The sequence below is a fragment of the Macaca mulatta genome, chromosome X (genome assembly GCF_049350105.2).
Source record: "Macaca mulatta isolate MMU2019108-1 chromosome X, T2T-MMU8v2.0, whole genome shotgun sequence".
Lineage (NCBI taxonomy): Eukaryota > Metazoa > Chordata > Mammalia > Primates > Cercopithecidae > Macaca > Macaca mulatta.
This window is the reverse complement of record NC_133426.1, coordinates 155229135-155247440: the sequence shown is the minus strand read 5'-3', so window position 1 is coordinate 155247440 and position 18306 is coordinate 155229135. Positions and strand designations below refer to the sequence as shown.

The 18306-nt window shown below is 39.4% G+C and overlaps 1 protein-coding gene across 2 annotated transcripts in view; it reads right to left on the bottom strand.

Annotated features, from left to right (window-relative positions):
* AFF2 (ALF transcription elongation factor 2) overlaps nucleotides 1–18306 on the bottom strand; it is a 498887-nt gene that overhangs the window by 15590 nt on the left and 464991 nt on the right. For both annotated transcript variants that reach the window (XM_002806427.4, XM_077988255.1), the window contains 6 exons: nucleotides 15271–15493; nucleotides 11103–11392; nucleotides 10478–10541; nucleotides 6609–6745; nucleotides 2190–2261; nucleotides 1740–1833 (listed from right to left, as the gene is read on the bottom strand). In XM_002806427.4, the coding sequence (XP_002806473.2) occupies nucleotides 1740–1833; nucleotides 2190–2261; nucleotides 6609–6745; nucleotides 10478–10541; nucleotides 11103–11392; nucleotides 15271–15493 (880 nt within the window). The remainder of the gene's footprint in view (nucleotides 1–1739; nucleotides 1834–2189; nucleotides 2262–6608; nucleotides 6746–10477; nucleotides 10542–11102; nucleotides 11393–15270; nucleotides 15494–18306) is intronic.

Sequence of the window (18306 nt, the reverse complement as noted above, 5' to 3'; positions counted from 1 at the left end):
ACTGGTCCAGGGCTGCATTGCAATCGAATACTAAACATGCCTTTGTTCCTATGATGGAACTGGGCTGGTTTAAAGGATGGGCTTCCTTGTATTTTCAAGACCACACACTTGTGGATCAGAGGGAAAACTGACATTCAGCATTACCACTACAGGACAAGTATCAGGCTCATTGTAATGGCCTAGCCAGGTGGAAGGTCAAGCAGCACAGATGGCCACAACTCTTGTGGCACTGTGCCTGACTCAGACCTGCTCTCGGAAGTTATATCCCCAGTGATGCTCATCTTCTGCCTCTTTGCTGCCAGCCCAGCCCCCTTTACAAAAGGAGGGTCAGGGAAAGAGTCAGCATTTTCGGGAGTCCAATGAGAGTGGAACACTTCTCTGGAACTTTGTAGACCCACACCTAAGGTGCATTCCGCAGACTCCAGTTTTTAATCTCAAGAAAGCTCAACACACTCCTAGATGAATGAATTATTTAATATTTGTTTGGAGTTTTGCAATACCCTGTAAACTATATAGGGCAGGCCAAAGAGGGCAAATATTACATCAGTGGGTCTCAAAGTGTGATCACAAGAACAGCAGCAGCAGCATCACCAGGGAACTGATTAGCAATACAAATTCTTGGGCCATGCCTCAGACCTACAGAATCAGACATCTGGGGACTGGGGCAGAACACTCTTGTTTCAAAAGTCCTCTGGGGGATTCTGATGCCCACTGAAGTTCAAGAAAGAACTTTCTAAAGCAGAAGTTAAGAGTGTAGACATATGAAGAGAAGAGGGCCTGTTGTACGTGACTCCCTTTTACCCACATGAATACTAGCCTTATGGCATTATGGCCACACCACATAATAGCTGGGGAACTTGCTCCTTTTCCCAACTGTGCCACAGTGTCTTCATAAAGCTGTGCACTTCCACTCACTGTATGTTTCATGTAAGGCCATAATTTTGCTCATTTCAAACAACTACTTTGGTATGATTTAGCCAAGAAGTCTCAGGCACTTGACAAAAAAAGAAAAAAATCATGTCCTTTTCTTTTTAGACCTGCCCAACAGAAGGAGCATTGAGTCTCCCCAACTCTAAATCATGACTGGTGTTGGAGAATATAGTGATCAGGCCTAGTATGAAGCTGCTGTTTGCAATTTTTACCTGGGCTCATTCTCAAATTTTGGCTTTGCATTTTGAGATTGCCTTTTTTGTGCTTGCAAGTTAAAAGCCCCAGTTCCCAACAATATGGCCTTGTTTGTTTGTTTTGATAGCCAAAGCAATCAGTTGTTTTTAATTACAGCTACTGAACTCCAAGACTCCTCATGGCCAAAGGTTTTCCAGGGGTGTGGATGTGCACATAGAGCCAGGGTGGCCACAGTGACTTCTCTCACTTCTGAGAGATTCCTGGGCTGACCTATCATTTAACAAAAGACTGGCCATACCTATAGCCACAAGTTGTGCCCACCTCACAGAGCAGCAAAAAGGTGACATACTCCTCACTGCAACCAGGAGGTTGTCAAGGGTCATTTGTGAGTCTGGAAAAAAGTCAGGGGATTGCACTATCGTGCCTTCTCTCCCTGGAATCAAATCAGACATAAACTCCTTGCTGAGCCCTTAAGGAGGGATAGGACGGCCATGGCCAGCAGGGAGGAGAGAGGTTAAGCCTTTGGCAGCATTTGACATTCAATAACATGCATGTCATGTCTTATTAGTGATTTTATCATCATGTACCTATAAATTATACAAAATAAGGATTACCTTAAAATATTCCATCAGTGATCTGGAGTACTTCATAGCATGGTCCTTCTTCAGCTTAAACATTCTCAAATAGAGGAGTGATAAACATCGGTAGCTGTGGTGATAAGGAAAGGCTTCTGTTAATGTCAGTGCTTAGTGAAACTTATAAACTGTTAAGAAGAATGCTGATTCACAATTTGCAGTTACTCTCCTATGGTTAGATTGAGAAACATAAGTAAATAAAGAAATTCTAAAGAAGGAAGGGGCAAGCGTTAAAATTCCATTTTGATAAGGGTATAAATTAGGAGAGTAAATGTTTAGTCAGCGACTGAAGAAATCCATTAGTTATCCTTTAATAGTTTAATGGAAAACAAGAGTAATGATCTGGGGTAAGCAGCTTAAGTTGATCTAGAGTTTTCAAATCCTTCTATGACATTTCAGCAATTTTCTTGTGGCCTCCATGGGACTCACCATAGTACTGCTAGCTTTTTGTCCCCATCCGAAGCCAAGGGACTTGCAAAGTTCTTCAGCCTCATTGCATACCTTTGAAGAGAAAGAAAAAGCTAAAGTGGAATCTGTATTACCCTTCAGAAATGCCCAAAATCATTGGTAGTCTGATTGCCTGTATGAGTTATTCCCACATTTGCTCTGGGCAGGAGGACTGACTGGTGCATGTGGGCAAAAGCATGCTTCCCCGAAAACACACACAAAATCGGGATCAAAGCGTCATAAGAGGACTCATGTGAAATACAGAGTTCAACTCTGAAGAAGGCAGTGAAATCATGAGCCTTAGGACAATGCTATGGAATTACTGTGAGTGTGTGTGTGTGTGTGTGTGTGTGTGTGTGCATGTGTGTGTCTAAATGCTGGTAAAATACTGTTTCTAGGCACACTGTAGCTAAACGACATGATTGGTTTTCAATGAGAGGTGGACAAGAATGTCAGTTTCAGTTCAGTTTATGACAGATTAGGTAAATAACATACAACTATGTCTGACATGAGCAATCAATCACACAGTTAAAAGGTCTTTTCTAATGGCTCAGGTTTTGAATATATTCCTATTGAAAGTGTTTTTTTTGTTTTTGTTTTTAAATGAAGGTCGATTTCACAGCATTTTAAGGTCTAAGCACCCTTAATTTATGATGCTTGTATATTTTGTCTTTCTATTCTCCTTAATTGTTACTGTTCTGCACTGGGGTGATAAAAGGTTGAGTAGTTCCCTTTTTTTTTTTCTTCTAGTCAAGTACATTCCATTCAGGGCATTTAGACTCTTGAAAATCGATTCATTGCATAAAATCATTGTCTGAGCTTTAATGCAATTTCACAGGTATTTGTGGTAGAATAAGTAATGGAGTTCTGTGTGGCAGAAGGAAGTTGAAAATTCTCATTTATAAGAAGGCTATGGAAAGCCTGCAGGACCACTGAGCTGGCATGCCTGACTCCTCACTTTCAGCAGCCTTCGCCCACAGAACACTGGGGAGCCTAGGCTCAGCCCCTGAGACTTGGCCTCCGCAGCATTCTAGCCGCCTTGCTCTCCTGGTTATTGCTCTAGTTGTGTTGAGTGAACATTTTCCAGGAAAGGCACTTGTACATTTAATGTGGGCCCCTTCTTTTGTTGCAATATTAAGCAAAGGAATTTTTTATTATGTAATAAATCTAGCTTTCTTTGACAGTTGGATCACTGAAATGTCAAGTCATTGTGATGCCCCACTTGTTTTCACAAATACATTTCTATTGCAGATTCCCAGAGCTCAGAGCAACTATAATTACTTGAATGAAGAAAATGGGGCTCTCTCTCTGTAGCCAGCATACTGTCGGGGAGAGAGTAATAAAAATTTCTTCAACATAATATTGCAGTACTAAAAACTATGTTCATATTACACTCACCCTCTAATTGCAACCAGATTTGAAGTGACTTGATAGTGGAGTTTCAATTGCTTAAATGGACCAGAAGACCTAGTTGCTTTAACTCATTTTATTCCCAACTGAAATTCCTCTCATTAAAAAATATTATACACACATGTAATTTACAGAAACTATAAAAAAAAGTAAAAAATAGAGAAGACATAAACGGGTACATGCAAAAATGGTGAAGTTGGAAACAAAACAAAACAAAACTAGTTGAATCTGAATGAAGTCTTTGGAGCGTATCAATGTCAACATTCAGGCTGTGATACTGTAATATAGTTAAGCAAGATGTTCCCATTGGGGCAGACTAGGTGAAGGGTACACAGGAACTCTCTGTATTAGTTCTTACAACTGCATGTGCATCTACAATTACCTCAAAATAAAGTTTAAAAGCATTGACTTTAAAGTGAATGCTTGTAAATTCTCCACTGACTTTCAGGTTTCATTGAAATAAACTTCTATGGGAAGTAAAATAGCATATAATAAAACATAAATCATGCTTTTTCCCTAAATAACTTTTTTCAAATAATTAAAAGAAAATTACTTAATGATTCACATCGCACTTTTACCACAAAATGAAATTTGTATTTTACTTTCATATTTTTAAGACAGCATGTGTTTTCTTAAAAGAAAATAAGAAAGAAGAATATGCAGAGAGGGAAAACACCCATAATCTCACTCACTTATTACAGCTATGATTTCATTTCCTTTCCAGTTTGGTTCAGATGCATATACAAACTTTTCATGATCATAATTGTAGTGTGCATGTTATTCTGCAGCTTGATTTTATTTTAACATCATATTATAAATATATTTTGTGTGGCTTCATAGTCTCTGTCATTGTTGTATTTCAATCGCTGCAAAGTATTATGTTGAGTGTCTACTATGTAATTACTTTTCTATTATTATTTGGTGTGCTTCCAATTGTGTGCTATTATATATAATGTCAAATTGAACATCATACCGATCACTTGTTCTAGTCTTTACAATTGTTTTCTTCAGGAGAGAAAACTCAGATTTCCACAGTTAAAGTACTGGATCAAAAGATATGAATACTCATTTGTATGGCTTTTCCTACACAATGCCAAATTGCCCTCAATTTACAATAATCAGTTTCCATTCCCATCAGCTGCATAGGACAGGTCTCGTTCACTGCTAGGCCTTCTTTTGCTGTAGTTTTTAATGCTAGATATTAACATTGTTACGTTTTCTTGTTAATTTAAAAAGTGACTTTTTAAATTTGCATTTTTGAATGAATAGAGAGCATGAATTGTCCCTGTGTTTGTTCACTAATGTTTCCCTTCAGTTTTGAATCCTTATAATTTTTGCCAGTATGTTCATCTTGTGTATCTTTGAAAATCACAGGTAGTTTTGACTAGACACTGAGCAATCAATTTCTTCTTGAAAGCTACAGAATGGTGGTGGTGCCTTTCACAGTATATAAAGTAAGTCAAGGAGAAGTACTTGACACTTTTCTCGGTGCCTACATTTCAGAGCAGTGCAAAGAGAAAGAAGGCTGATTGGCTCAGCAGGCAAGGCTAGAGCTGCCCTTATAATCACCCTACTTTTGTGGCTCTAACTAAACTTCTGATTCTATGTCAGCAGAGTTGCTTTTATTTAAAAAAAAAAAAAAGTTCTTTTTATCTTTTGGAATGTGTCACTGGGAAAATATGCACACTAAATCTGTCCAATGTTTGTGTGAAGATTTAGGTACAAATATCCTCAGATTTGTAACAGTTAATGCAGATACAAGCAAGATAGTATAAACCAGTCCTGGCATGATTGATTAATCAAGCCAGATGGAACTGGACATAAGGACTTTTCAGGTAAAAAACTGCTTACTTAATCAATCAAAAGTGATTATTTAGTCCATCTAGTGAACGATGGTGCTTATTCACTATTCAGGGGTGGATTAAATTATTGTACAAATATCTGCAAATCACTGGATAACACCAGAATGGATTATTTCTTCTTCTACCTCTTCTTCCTCTTCTTCTATGAATTTTTTGATAACCCAGAATTTCTACACCACCAAGACCAACAGCCAGAAAATTTCATTTAAAATATAAATGGGCCGGGCGCAGTGGCTCAAGCCTGTAATCCCAGCACTTTGGGAGGCCGAGACGGGCGGATCACGAGGTCAGGAGATCAAGACCATCCTGGCTAACACGGTGAAACCCCATCTCTACTAAAAAATACAAAAAAACTAGCCTGGCGAGGTGGCGGGCGCCTGTAGTCCCAGCTACTCGGGAGGCTGAGGCAGGAGAATGGCATAAACCCGGGAGGTGGAGCTTGCAGTGAGCTGAGATCCGGCCACTGCACTCCAGCCTGGGCGACAGAGCCAGACTCCCTCTCAAAAAAAAAAAAAATAAATAAATAAAATAAAATAAAATAAAATATAAATGAAACCAATAATGTGTGCAGTTAATATCCCCTCTCCTATTCTCATCCTCTCATCTGTACTGCCAGCCCCTACTACCACCTCATCTATTTCCCTAATTCCAGACGCATAGAAAGTCTACTCCACACCTGCAGCCTTAAATACCAACTCCAAGTTGGAACAGGGCCCCTCCCTTTTTAATAACCAAGATAAAAATTCTTAGAAAACATGGTTTGTAATAGAAATCCTGAGAGCACCATTTTTTTGAATTATAAAACTGCACCTTTGAAAAGACAAGTCAATGCTAAATGGTAAAATGATTATACTTATTTCTACCCACTACATTTCCATTTTAATGTTACGAATATTGAAAATTATAACACTCACATTATAACTTCTGGAGGAGATAATTTATAAAATCAGTGTCCATCAATTATAAATTTTCCATGATATTAATAAAATAGCAAGAACTAATTATGATGACTTCTAAGAGGATGGCTTGGACAAATTATTAATAAGTGGAAATGATAAATTTTTAAAAACATAGCTTCTAATTCTAGCTGAAATGAGTGTAGGAAGATGATTGCAGAAAGGCCATTCACCTGAGGAGCTCCACAGTCTCAGAGTACATGGTGTACGGGGACTTTGCTTCCAGAGGGTCGCGTTCCATGGCATTGCCACATTCAGTGAAGGACAGGGCGGCATCAGCATAATTCACAGCTTTGCCAAATTTCTCGAACTGAAACAGGAAGATGACTCGTCAAGATGATACTCTCTCTGTTTTCTCCTTCATATAAAAGAGTGGTTTGAAACGGGGGTAGTTTTGCCCCCTTCCCACAAGGAACATTTGGCAATGTCTGGAGACACTTTCAGTTGTCACCCCTGGGGAGAGGGGGCATCTGGTGAATAGGGACCAGGAATGCTTATAAACTTCTGCAATGCCCAAAACAGCTCCCACAATAGAGAATGAGCTGGCCCAAAATGTCAGCAGTGCCCAGGCTAAGAAACCCTGATACAGAAGACAATGTATGAATTGGTCTTAACAATGAAGTTACCAGCTTAAGGTTCTATCGTCATGACACCAAGGCTAGCTGAGAAGAGAAAAATGCAGGCAGGGTGTCATATGTAGTTTCTGGCATTGTTGTTGCTGTTATTGTTATCTTTTTGCTGGACCTGATCCAAATCATTGCCTCAACTAGTTTCTATTCATGAAATTTACTAAACTATCCAGTCATTGTAGTGTCCTATAGACAGTACTTGCAACTAAGGGCTGCTTTTTATAAGTCTCATGGACAATGAACACATACATTTTTGCTTTAGAACTCTTTGTGAGCACATCAACTTCACTCTCAGGAGAAGAATAACAAATTGATGCTATTGTCATGAAAAATGGGAAGCTGTAGTATGACTGTTGACAATAATCACATCACTTTCATTGTAAATGATAGTTTGAAATAGTGTGTCAAAAAGCCAAAAAATATAGTACTACTAAATATTTTAGTTTAGTAAAATTTTATTGCAAAGGTTTTAGCCCTGATAATGGTCATGATTAAACTGACTTAGACATACTGATTTCTTTTTTATGTGTAATGAATATTATATATGACACTTTTATAGTGAGTATTTTATAACAGGATTTAACATTTTCAATTTTTGATAGCAGGATGTAAGAATTCCACTAATATGGTATTTTATGTAAAAGAAGGAATATAATGCAGATTTAGCTATTTTAATTTTCTTGTATACCTTTTATCAAAATATTTTCTCTGCAACTGTGAAAGTTTCAATTTTCAAAATGGCAGAGTAGCTGTCTCTAGTAAAGGATTAAGTACAACCATAAAATGATTAGCTACAAGTCCTGCAGAATCTCTTATTGTAAATGACTTTTTACAATAAATGTTCTTCAGCTTTTATGAGCTGCAGGAATTCTGTGGTTTTCTTTCTGTAAGTTACTGTGGAGAAATACCGGTTTCAATAAAATTCAAGCTGATTTCGTGAAAACTTGTATACATATATGCAAACCAGGTCCTTTCTCTTTTGCCTTACAAGATAATTTCCTTAGGTCATCTGGCTCCACTGGCTCTCCCATTTGGAAATTGTTCTTAGATCCTGATTTCTGAAAGTGACTTTTCATTCATAACCCAATAGCTGGAGAGATCTGTGAAGATCACCTAGCCTAAAGCCCTTCCTCCCTAGGAGTAGCTGATGTCCAGACAGAAAATTACATGACCATAGTGCCAATTAATAGCCAAGTTATGCCCCACCCCTGGGACTGTTTCCCCATCCATAAAATGAGTGGCTTAAACTATAAGGGTGCTTCCCAGGCTAATATACACATAAGGCTAGCAAAAATATCATTCCTCTAAGTGTTCCTCAACCTTTTTTTTCAATATCACCCCCCTACCACCAAGAAATTTTTAAGATACCATCAGCCCTCTTTATCTGTGGGTTCTGCATCCATGGATTTAACCAATCTTAAATCAAAAATATTCCGAAAAAAATGAATGGCTCCATTTGCACTGAACATATACAGACTTTTTCTTGTCATCATTCCCTAAATAACTCATTATAACAACTCTTAACATAGTATTGCATTGTATTAGATACTATAAGTAATCTAGAGATGATTTACTGTATATTAGAGGACGTGAACGGATTATATGCAAATTGCCATTTTATATCAGAGACTTGAGCATCTGAAGATTTTGGTGTCCGAGGGGGTCCTGGAACCAATCCTCTATAGATACAGAGGGATCACTGTATTTTTTCATGTACCCCCAATGAAATTTTAATACAAAAAATATACTTATTCTCTCTTTATGCCCTGTGGCCCCTTGGAGGGTCACACCCCATTGCAATAACTAAAACTTTTTCACCCCATCTCCAAAACCAATTTTTGCCCCCATAGGGGCAGTGTCTCCCCAATTGGGAATGCACATTCTAAATGGATTACGCCAAATGTGATCCCTTGAAAGACATATATATAAACACAGCCTTGGAATGTAGAGTGTTATTAGTTCATAATTATATGTGTATATGTCTGCAGCACTGATTTTTCTCAGTTCCTCAAACATTTCATTTACATGGTCTCCTGTGTACATCCCAGTCTTCATCAGCTCATGTAACAGCTTGTCAAAGGAACATGTGTATGCTCCCTAACCCCAATTTCGACAGATGGCAAACCCTAGGAGCACTTGAGTGCTCTGTAGTGCCATAGAGTTGAGGACATTTAGAGAAAACCTTTGGTCTTTGAGGCAGCAGCATTGCCATCCAGTGCCTTTCAAATCTCTCATCACCTATACAATGGTCACAGGTACAGTTTGTCCTGGCATCTCCAATGGAGTTAGCACCCAGCCTGCCTTGTCATTTTTGTCTGCAGGAGCAGGGAAAATTGTTTCTAAGGAACAATTTACACCACAGAAAGGTTACCTGCAGACACTAAGCAATTTGTACCACAGCAGGGAAATGACAGAAAGTAGGGAAAAGGCAGATGTAAGGACCATGGACAGTTGATGTTGGCCACATACTAGTCATGGTATTTCATCACAGGATTCCCAATATAAAACACTACTGGGACAACTAAGTCCTAGCGGGACACAATGCAATGTTTGAGGATGCTATTTTTTAACCCAATGGGGTTTAGTCAAAGTGAGAAGCCTGAATTTAGGGCCTTCCCTAGGACAGTGGTTCTCAAATATCTGCACTTGGGAATCTCCTGGGGAGCTTTAATACTCATTCCTGGGTCCCAGTCCCAGAAATTCTTATTTCATTGGTCCGGGATATGGGGTAGGCATCAGAGTTATTCTAAAGCTTCCCATGTGATGTGTGGTTGAGACCCACTGTTAGGAGCCTCAACCAAATCAAACAACTCAAAATGTTGAGCTTATCACTGATCTAGGTGGCTAAAACATTTGGAGGCAGCTGGGTAAAATATCTTGAGAAATCCAGATGACAGCATTTCTTTTCTCTGCTTGGGACCCCAGCCTAATTGAGGGGCTCACTCTGAAAACATGTCATCAAATGCAGCAAGGAGCTGAGTTTTTCCTCAGGCCTAGTTTTCCCAAAGCCAATTTTTGAGGCCATTTAGACAGCTCTAAACAACTCTCACATTCTCACATGACTTCTGGCTTACTGGACCCAAAAAGCGCATCATTTCCAGGGAAGTTTCATAAGTCATTTCAAATTCACTTGAAAGATAATGACTATGGTATATGCCATTGAGCTTCTGAAGTTGGGGCAAGGGGAAGAATGGTGGGAAAACAAATGACATGATAACCAAGCCCTGAGAACTTTGGGAATTACAGAGCTAAGTAATTTACCAGCTCAAATCTCCCCGTGTCAGGGCAGCAATGTGTTGACAGGCAGGTGTGGGCTGTGCTACTGAAAATTTGTTTGGAAACGTGCTTTCTTTGTTTGCTTTTGAAACATAAATCCTTAATGGGAACAAAGCAATGAGAAAAAGGGAACCTACCAGTGCATCAGCTTTGTGCTTCAGCTTCTTAGCTTCTTGCATGTAATAATCAGCATTGTGAACCCTAAATAAACAAAACAAGCTCTTTCAGAAACCAATGCTTCATCTTTTCATTAAAAGACTGAATCATCAAACCTTTTCTGCTATAAATTTATTCCCATATAATGCCTTGAAAAAGGCAGACTAATGCTGTCATTCATATCATAACCAACCTTGAAATAATACTGTAAATGAAATCTGAAGTACATAATGGCCCATTAGGATAAATAACCACATCCTCCAACCCCAACCATTACAGTTGTCCAAACAGATCAAACAAAACCTGGCTATAAATCTGTGTGTTGGTTATATGTGAGGACATGGATAGGAAAGGACAAAACAACCTGCCTTTGCACCTGCCTTTGGAACAGTAACAATGCTGCATAATTAAAATGGGACAAAAACATTTCTTGGTGGGGACAGAGTGGTGAGTGTGTATGCAGCGGGTGGGGTGTACTTTTAAGGGTATAGGATTTGATGCTGAGGTCTTATTTGGGGTGACACATGCATAGCACTAGAAAAGCCATGCTACCCCCATCCCCCATTCACTACTCCAAACTGTCCATGATAATCTGGAACAACATACGAGTCATCAAAAGTGAGCTTGGGTCTCCGGACATTAGTGCTGCTGCTGGATAGAAGGGGCAGAGCTGCCCAGGATGTCATCTCCAGGTGACTGCTATCCATGAGGCCAGTAGTGATGGTAGAGGTGATGGTGGAAATGGTAGTGGTAGTAGTTGTGGTGGTGGCCGTGGCGGTGGCAGTAGCTGTGACAGTGGTGGTGACAATGGCAGTAGCAGTGACAGTAGCAGTGGCAATAGCAGTATTGGTGACAGTGACGGTGGCAGAGGATGCCTTTTTTGGAGTGTCTCCCTCCTGGGAAAAAGGAGTACAAATAGTTTCCATTAGGTCCAGCTTTTTAAAACATCTTGTCATAAATGCTTTGAATGTCAAGCACGTTAAGAAAGAAGGTAAAAAAAAAAAAAAAAAGAAAAAAGAAAAAGAAAAAGACAAAGACAAAGAAACCAATGCACACAGCTCGGATAAATAGGTGACCCTGGATATTTTATGAACACCATGAATCACCAGCTTTTATTCTATGATGACACCAAACATCAAGATAATCGGGTGCTGCGATTACATAGCTCCACCATCCCATTAAGACAGCCACGGCAAAGGTCTAAATCCAGTGGTAAATGTGAGGGAGAAGGGAAGGAAGAATATAGAGAGGAGAGAGGAGGAGGGAGGGAGAAAGGAAGAGATGCATGGACAAAGAGAGGGAGAGATAGAGATATTAAATAAATCCCTTGACCCCGATGTGGGTATTTTTGATAAGGGAACCAACCCAGAAGCTTTCTCTAGGGTAAGTAACGTCCTCAGGTCACTCTGCAAAATACCAGATACAGTCCAGCAAAATACCAGGAAATTATACTCTAATCATCCCTGCCCTGGCTAAACTGAGGTTGAATCAGCCCTTTTGTTCATGTGAGGCGCTTGATTGGTTTCTAGCTAAGTGAAATGTGAGTGTGTCTCTATTTTGTTTTGAAATCTTGGGATGGTGAAGCCTCATTTCTACCAGGTCCAAAATCAAATGGGTAAAATACTTACAAGGGCTTTGCTTTGAACTGTCATTGCTATAGAGAGGATGGAGAAAGGAGGTGGTAAGATTTGTAATTATGTGACAGTGTAGTAGCACAAGACCACCTGCTGTGTTCAAGTGGCCGACTCTGCCCTCCCGCCCCCAGCAACTGTAGGACTCTCCTGACTGTTCTCTCTCTGACCATACTTCCCACGGTGCCTCCTCTTCCTTCTGCTCTTCTGAATTGGTATCTCTCTAAGGTTGGTGTTCCCCAAAGTTCACTCTGCAGATCTCTTCTTTCTTGATATGATCTGTCAATCTTGTGTGTTATTGGCACAGATTCAACAATAAGTAGGTAACACCCAAATGGAAACCTCAATCTTACCCAATCTCCAAAGCTCCAGCCTACAGTGATCATCTTAGGACAATTCCACCAACATGGCCATTAGCACCTCAAATTTTTGGCAAACCAAATCACTAATCAAACCAGTTTTCTGTTTCTGTTAATGGCAGGATGGTCTTCCCTGTCATCAAAGCTGAATTTCTCGATGTCAATAGAGTTTCCAAACTGAGTTTGGCACAATTACACAGGGAACTGCAGTAGTATCTGGGCTAGGGACACTGAAACTGGCAAGGTAGAGACTCCCCACCTTTCCTTGCATCTGAGCTGCTCTGCTTTAATCAGCTTTATATATTGAAGTTCCATAAATTATTCCATTTTGAACAATGATAATGCTCCTAAAACTCTTTTTGAAAACCACTGCTCTATTTCATCTTTAATTAACAGTTAATTGTAGTTAATTACTCCTATTAATTGTATCTCCCCAATATCTCTCGAATTTGTCCCTTTCTCCCTCAAAGCCTCAAAATGCAGGCCCTCACGGCTTCTCACTGAGACTAACAAAGAGTCTCCTGGCTGGACTCCCAGCCCTTGAGCTAGCTTCTGCCTCCACCCTCATTCTGCTGTCTGCTAGCTTGAGCTTCCTGAACAAATTTTCTAGCATCTCCCTGCCCTGCACTCAAATACAAACTCAAGGCTGAAGCTCCTTTGCTGGCACTCAAGGCCCTACCTGATTTGGCTGCAGCTTTCTGTCCAATCTGCGACTGTTCCCTTCCATGAACCTTAGTTTCAACCGAACTGAACATGCCCTTGCTTTTTTCACTTTCCTGATTTGATACATGTGAAGTTTTGGATTTCAAAAAGCCTTCCATTCATTTCTCTCTTTTTTTTTTTTTTACCACCTTGTGATAATTTATTCAACTTACTATTTTCATTGCATTTTGAAAATTTTAAAATTGTGGTAAAATACACATATAATAAAATTTATCATCTTAACCATTCTTAAGTGTACAGTTCAGTCATGTTAAGTATATTCACACTGTTGTGCAACCAATCTCCAGAACTCTTTCCATCTTGCAAAACTGAAACTCTGTACCCATTAAACAGTATCTCCTCATTTAACCTTTGCCTTAGACCCTTGCAACCCCCATTCTACTTTCTGTCTCTATGAATTTAACTACTCTGCAGAACTCGTGTCAATGGAATCATATGGTCTTGGCCTTTGGTGTCTGGCTTATTTCACTTAGCATAATGTCTTCAAGGTTCATCCATGTTGTAGCATATGACAGGATTTCCTTCCTTTTCCATTTTTGTGGATAGACCACATTTTCTTCATCCACTTCCCTTCATTTTTAAACCCTACTCATCTATTAAGGACCAACTCAGGAAATGCCTCCTCCACCAGGAAAACTGCCTTATGCCTACAGCCAGAAGTGCTTTAATCGTCCTTGGACCATTCAGAGACCTGTCTCTATCCCTGCCCTAAGACACCAATCACCAGCTATTTTACATTCTAGTCCTTTGAGCCCATGTCTCATTGCTCACTTTAGACTGAGAGCTCTTTGAACACTGGAGCCATCTCTGATTTATGATACTGTCCCTCCACCCCACAGCCCAGTGCCCTCAGCGTTTGCTGAGTGCATGCATGCACGTATGCACAGATGTTTCCCATAGTCAACCGGGTCACTTTAAAGACAAAAGCCAAATGTGAAATGTATTTCTTATATTTATGTGGATCTTTTACAGTTGATCCTGGACCTTCTGAATATGAAATAATTATTACCACCTAGATCTCACTGATATAAATGTGCTGAGAACCTATGCATCTGCAAATTGCTATGATGGATACGAAGAAAACAAATATTTTTTACAAACTAAACATTTTAAAGGAAACAGAGCCATAAAAAACTTGTAAGCCAGCTCCATGTCTCCACTGCCACAGTCAGATTGGCCTAGACCAAACAGTTAGGCCAGCCCAAGACAGTGTCGTTTGTCTCTATGGCCAAGATGTGTGGCAAGAACCCTGAAACATTATATCCACCACACGTGGCATTTATGTCAGTCCTGGCACATCTGACTGGAAATGGCTGAATTCAGCCATGATCATGTAAGTTATATAGAAATGTCATCTCTCCGTACTTACTCACCCATTGAGTCAATAAACAGGACTTCATGCCTAAATGGAATAGAGAAGACTCTGCGAGCACAAAATTGCAAACGTTTTTGGAGCTAGAAGAAGCTTTATAGATCATCTAGTCAAATCCACTCATGTTATTATCTCAGAGATGTTTCCTGATTGGCCCAGAGTCATAGAGCAAATTTGTTGCAGTGCTAGCACTATGCAAGTTGAGAGTTAAGTGTCTTAACTCACAGGGTAAGGCAAAAATTATACCACAAAGTCTTCCAGATTTCAAATCATTAATAGAAAGAAAGAATGGCCCAAGAAGAGGCACTGGTTGCTCACTGCTATCAGAGAAGCCTAATGATTTCCCTAAGAAGGATGATATATTTCTAGGAGCAAATATTAATATATTTATCATGTTTACCCAGTAGATTTTAGCCCTTGTGGAAATGACTTTGCAGATTCTTTTAAGCATTATCAGTGTCATAATAACATCTGTAGCATTTATAATACCTAATTATTTGTGACAATATACTAGGCACTATACAAAGAGAAATAATGGAGAGTTTGTGTGTTTGTATACACAGGCCTCTCATACTTTTTCTCTGCATCTTCCTCCCTTCCTCCTGCAACATCCCCAAATGATCAAGTTAGATGAGCTGAGTTAACTTGTTTCTATCCGACAATTACAGTATTTCTTCCAAGATGCTTACATTTACCGATATCCCTTTGAAAGTAGCACAGAATTTGCCTTCAGTTCTCTTAGGTTTGGTAGATGTGATTTGTCCAGTCACAGAGATGCTTTTGTCTTGACTAAAGGGACCATTATTGCCACTGACATTTCTGCGGCGTGGAGGGTCCTCTGGCAGTGGGGAAAGTGGAGGAGGAAATAGTTTCTCTTCCTTTCTTCTATTTGCTCTCCTGGATGAATTATTTCTGTGGAAAACAAAAAGTGTAGGGTGTCATAAAGTCTTCTCTTTCTTTATTCTGATTTTCCCCATGATGCTAGTACTGTCAGCTGAAGTCATATTTTAATTGCTATCCCTCTAACTATGGTGAAGAGTATATATAAAAATGCATATAGACATGGATATAGATATCTATATAAATACAGATATCTCTCTATATAAATATAGATATATGTATACATATGTATCCAAGAATAAATTCATGTCTTTGCAGCAGAACTCCATGACAAATGTAAATGTCTAATGGAGTGTGCTACAGTAGGATATTTTCAACTTTTCAAGATTACTGTTAATTAGATTTTTATGGAAAATACAATGAAGACTTTAATCCCATCATTTTCCAGGATGGTTCCTACTTATTTTGCCCTAGGACTTAACTGCACAATCATGCAATAAATGGCACAATAAACAATCAGTGGAAGAATATTTTCTTAAGAAATATTATGCTTATGCATTACTTAGAAATAAATAATGCACTAAATAGTTTTGTGACATACAATGCAAATTGTATATACAGAATGTTCTACTCCAACACCAAGCATAATGAGCCTCTGACCTTAAATTGTTATACTGAAGTACTGATGTACTCCACTTTACAAAACTCCATTTAAAAATATTATTTCGTCATATTCACATTAGACATCTGCAATTTTAAAAGTACTCCCGTGCTTTCAAACTGATTTATCTGCCCATTAAATGGGCACCATCAAATAGTCTGAGACTTCAAATAAAACAGAACAAGTGAAACCTTATGCTAGCTGCTTAACATGGTAATTGGGTCATGGATTTTCATTTTAGTTACTGTCTTAGACTAATCAATGAAGATTACTTGAATTTTAATCTTTTCTTAGACAACTAATATTGCACTGTGCAGCTATTTACTTTTCATGATTATTGACTACATTTTCAATAGCAAATTAAGTCAACAAGAATTTATGTTTTCCTCTTGGTCAATTTCAGTCAGTGTCTAGAAATATAGATTTACAATATCTCAAAACAACAAATCAAAGATGAACAAGCATTCAAGTGGTCTGATTCCCTGAAATAGAAGTCAATGCAGACCCCTTGGCCCACTTCCACTGTGTTGCACAAATTTGCCAGTTGTAATATGTGTCATCTTCTCCATCTTTTGTTTCATAAATGTGGCCCTATGTTAATTTTTATTGTGTAGTGAAACTGAAAAAACACAACTGTTTCTGTCATTACCTCAATTGATTAAAATTAATTAAAAATAATTTCCAATGGATTTTAAAAATTGCTTTGACATGTATAACCATTTTAAAATACTAGTGATGCCTGATTAAAATGATGGTGAATATATGGATCAAGATTCTTGTCCATGAGGAAGCTCCACAAATAGCAGATCACATTAAGTGTAATAATTACAAAGGCACCAGGCCTTTGGGAATTTATATGTGTGGATGTCAAGCATGGCTGTGGCATCTACAGGAGGTGAATGGTGGCTCATTAGCTGTAACTACTCCCCCACTACTTGAGCTGCCTGAGAAGAAACTGGGGGCTGCAAGGGAAAGAGCTACTTCTGAGAGGCAGTTACTTTGCCATTGGCAACTACAGTCATGCAATGCCTGCCTGTCTGCCACTAAACCAACCAGTGGGAATTCATTGCATTCTGTACAGTGAGCACCCGTGACCTGGCCCTTTTACATCTGCCTGGTCATGATCTGGAACCATGGGGTCTTTAAAGACTTCTTTGGTGAAAGACACCCAGAGAGCATTTTCTAGAGACCACTCAGTCATTGTTACGACTTCCAATTACAAAAACAGCTTTTACGTCTTTGGGTACCTCTTCCAATAGGCCAGAGGAGAACAGTAGAGAAAAGAAGAGCATCACCACCTGCACTCAATTCTTAGAGGGTCTGCTGAAGGTACCAGCTCTAAAAAAGAAGGGGAGGTCCAGGAGAGTCCTTCTGTTGAAGTATGGAGAACTATAGCTGTCATAGTCTGGTGTGGAATCTTTGTTAGGTTTAGAATAGTCATTTAGAAAAGTGAATGTTGTCTCCCATTTTGTTTGAAAGGTTAATAAGGCACAAAGGAGCAAAGCTTGAGGAGAGGATTCCCAGGAGGAGGCCGCTAAGAGGTCAGTCATTGCTTTATTCTTCCTCAACTCCAGAAAGTTTTCCAGAGAAAACTCATCTGTTTGATGGGCATAAGAAACTGATTGAGGCTCTTTCTGAACAATAAATGCTACAAGGGAAACACTGCTTTCCTACCTACTAGAAAAGCAGAGACATTGTAAAGATAGTGGATTAAAGACACCATTTGGTGTAAGGAACATGGCTGTGCTACAGTCAAGCAGGCATAGGGCAGCAGGCATAGGCTGAAGTAAACAGCCTAGATGACTCAGTGGATTGGGGCACAAGCACACAGTCCCACGTCTTATATAATCATAGCCATGAAGACGTAACATAGAGAAGCTCACCACCTGGCTCTCAGCCACTATTGTTTGTGTAATGTATAAATGTAACACTCACCCTGTGAAGGAGCTGCTGAATAAAGCTATGTCTCATTTACCTGCTGTCTCTTTGAGTGTTCTTCCAGCTCCCTGCCCCACATCCACACACTCGCCTCAGACCTCAGCTGGGGCTGGACCCCAACCCTGAGCATGACATTTGGTAAGAACCAACTCAAATGACTAGATCTTTATGTAATACTTGGTCATCTCTCTTTTATAAGATGGGGAAAGTGACAGGCCACTGGGTCACCTAGAGAATGTAGCAGTGGGGACTGAAGGTTGTGGCAAGGCTGGATGGCCCAAATTGG